This window comes from Rhincodon typus, unplaced genomic scaffold (assembly GCF_021869965.1).
Source record: "Rhincodon typus isolate 14 unplaced genomic scaffold, sRhiTyp1.1 hic_rhity00000560, whole genome shotgun sequence".
Classification (NCBI taxonomy): domain Eukaryota; kingdom Metazoa; phylum Chordata; class Chondrichthyes; order Orectolobiformes; family Rhincodontidae; genus Rhincodon; species Rhincodon typus.
In genome coordinates this window covers 2,287-3,998 of record NW_025966198.1, presented here as the reverse complement: position 1 = coordinate 3,998, position 1,712 = coordinate 2,287, and the positions used below count along the sequence as shown (strand labels likewise).

At 40.8% G+C, this 1,712-nt stretch overlaps 1 protein-coding gene across 1 annotated transcript in view; it reads right to left on the bottom strand.

Moving 5' to 3' along the window:
- The window catches only part of LOC125488362 (flocculation protein FLO11-like), a gene marked incomplete at its 3' end in the record, with an annotated part of 53,126 nt that extends 51,999 nt beyond the window's left edge, over positions 1-1,127 (bottom strand). Inside the window, exon 1 of the mRNA XM_048621354.1 lies at positions 75-1,127. Coding sequence (XP_048477311.1) covers positions 75-1,127 — 1,053 coding nt within the window. The remainder of the gene's footprint in view (positions 1-74) is intronic.
- Between the last annotated feature and the right edge of the window lie 585 nt (positions 1,128-1,712).

The window sequence follows — 1,712 nt, the reverse complement described above, 5'->3', positions numbered from 1 at the left end:
AATTCAGATGAAGATTCTGTTGTTGATGATATTTGTGACATTGTTGATTGGCTGCCTGACAGAGACCTTGTTACCAATGAGACTGTGTTACTTTGTTGGGTTACAGCTGAATGATTTGTGATCAATGATACTTGTGCAGTTGCTTGACTTGTTTCTGTTGAAGAGCCAGTTATTGATGATACCTGTGCAGCATTTGAACCCATATCTAACGTGGAAGCAGTTTTCAATGAACTTTGTGATGTTGATTGGATTTGTGATGAGGACGTTTCCAATGATGAAATTTTTGTGGTTGTCAGATGGGTCTCTGATGAAGATTTTGCTACTGCTGATGTTGGTGTTGCTGTAGGATACATTTCTGATGACGTCTCTATTGTTAATGATCGTTGTTTATGAGCTGCATCTGTTTCTGAAGAAGTCTCAGTTATTGATAAGACTATTGATGTTTGTTTGGATTGTTGTGTCGACTGAGTCACTGATGACGGCTGTGTGAATGAATGCATTTCTGCTGAGGACGATGCTATTGGTGACAATTCTTTTTCTGTTGAATGGGTCTGTGATGAAACCTGAGTTCCTGATTGTGAAGAGGTGATTGATGAACCTTGTGATGTTGCCTGAGTTTCTGATGAAGACTGTGTTACTGTTAGTGGTTGTGTGGTTGTTGGATAGATATCTGATAAAGACACAATGGCTGTTGATACTTGTTTTGGGGTTGAACAACTTTCTAATGTCGGTGCAGTTGTCAATAACTCTTGTGTTGCAACTTGTGTTTTGCTTACGGCTGAAGACTCAGATATTGTTGACTCTTGGATCATTGTTGTGTGGCTTTCTGTTGAAAACTCAGTTGCCGATAATAATTGTGGTTTGCTTGGCTGGCTTACTTTTGAAGTCTGACTTATTGATGGCAGATCAGTAAATGATGGATTGGATTCTGTTTTAAATTTTTGTTGAGACATCCCTTCAGGTATTGTGGTGTTATAAGGCGTTGTACCATTATGGTGTTGATCTTCTGACATATTTGCTGTCATTTCTTTTGTAGAATTCAATGGCGTGGTCAAATCTTTAGAGACTTTAGTTGTAGCATATTGTGTTGAATTGGCTTCAATAACTGTGGATGAAACAGGAATCATGGTCAATTGCTTTGTCTGGTTGAAATTGGTAGATGATGAAGATACACAGACTGCAACTGTGATAACACAGTATGGAGCTGGAGGAACACAGCAGGCCAGGCAGCATCAGAGGAGCAGGAAAGCTGATGTTTCGGGTTGGGACCCTTCTTCAGAAGACGGGTGCTGCCTGGCCTGCTGTGTTCCTCCAGCTCCACACTATGTTATCTCAGACTCCAGCGTTGGCATTTCTTATTATCTCAGATTGGAACTGTGTTGGGTTCAGATGAATGTGTTTGCAATAAAGTGTTCTGATCGGTGCTGGAATATTTAGAAGACTTTGAACTAAAAGAGTACTCAGGCATTTGAGAAGTATGAATGACTTCGGATTTTGTAAGAATTTGGTTTGGTTGAGGAGAAAATTTGCACCATTGTTGAACCTGAGAGAAAGACATCAGGTAGATTCCCTACAGCACAGATAGAGGCCATTGGTTCATTGAGTCTGCACCAAGCCTCTAAATAGCATCCCGCCCACACCCCTATTCTATCCCCATATTTACCATGGCTAACCTACCTAGCCTACACATCCCTGGACACTACGGACTATTT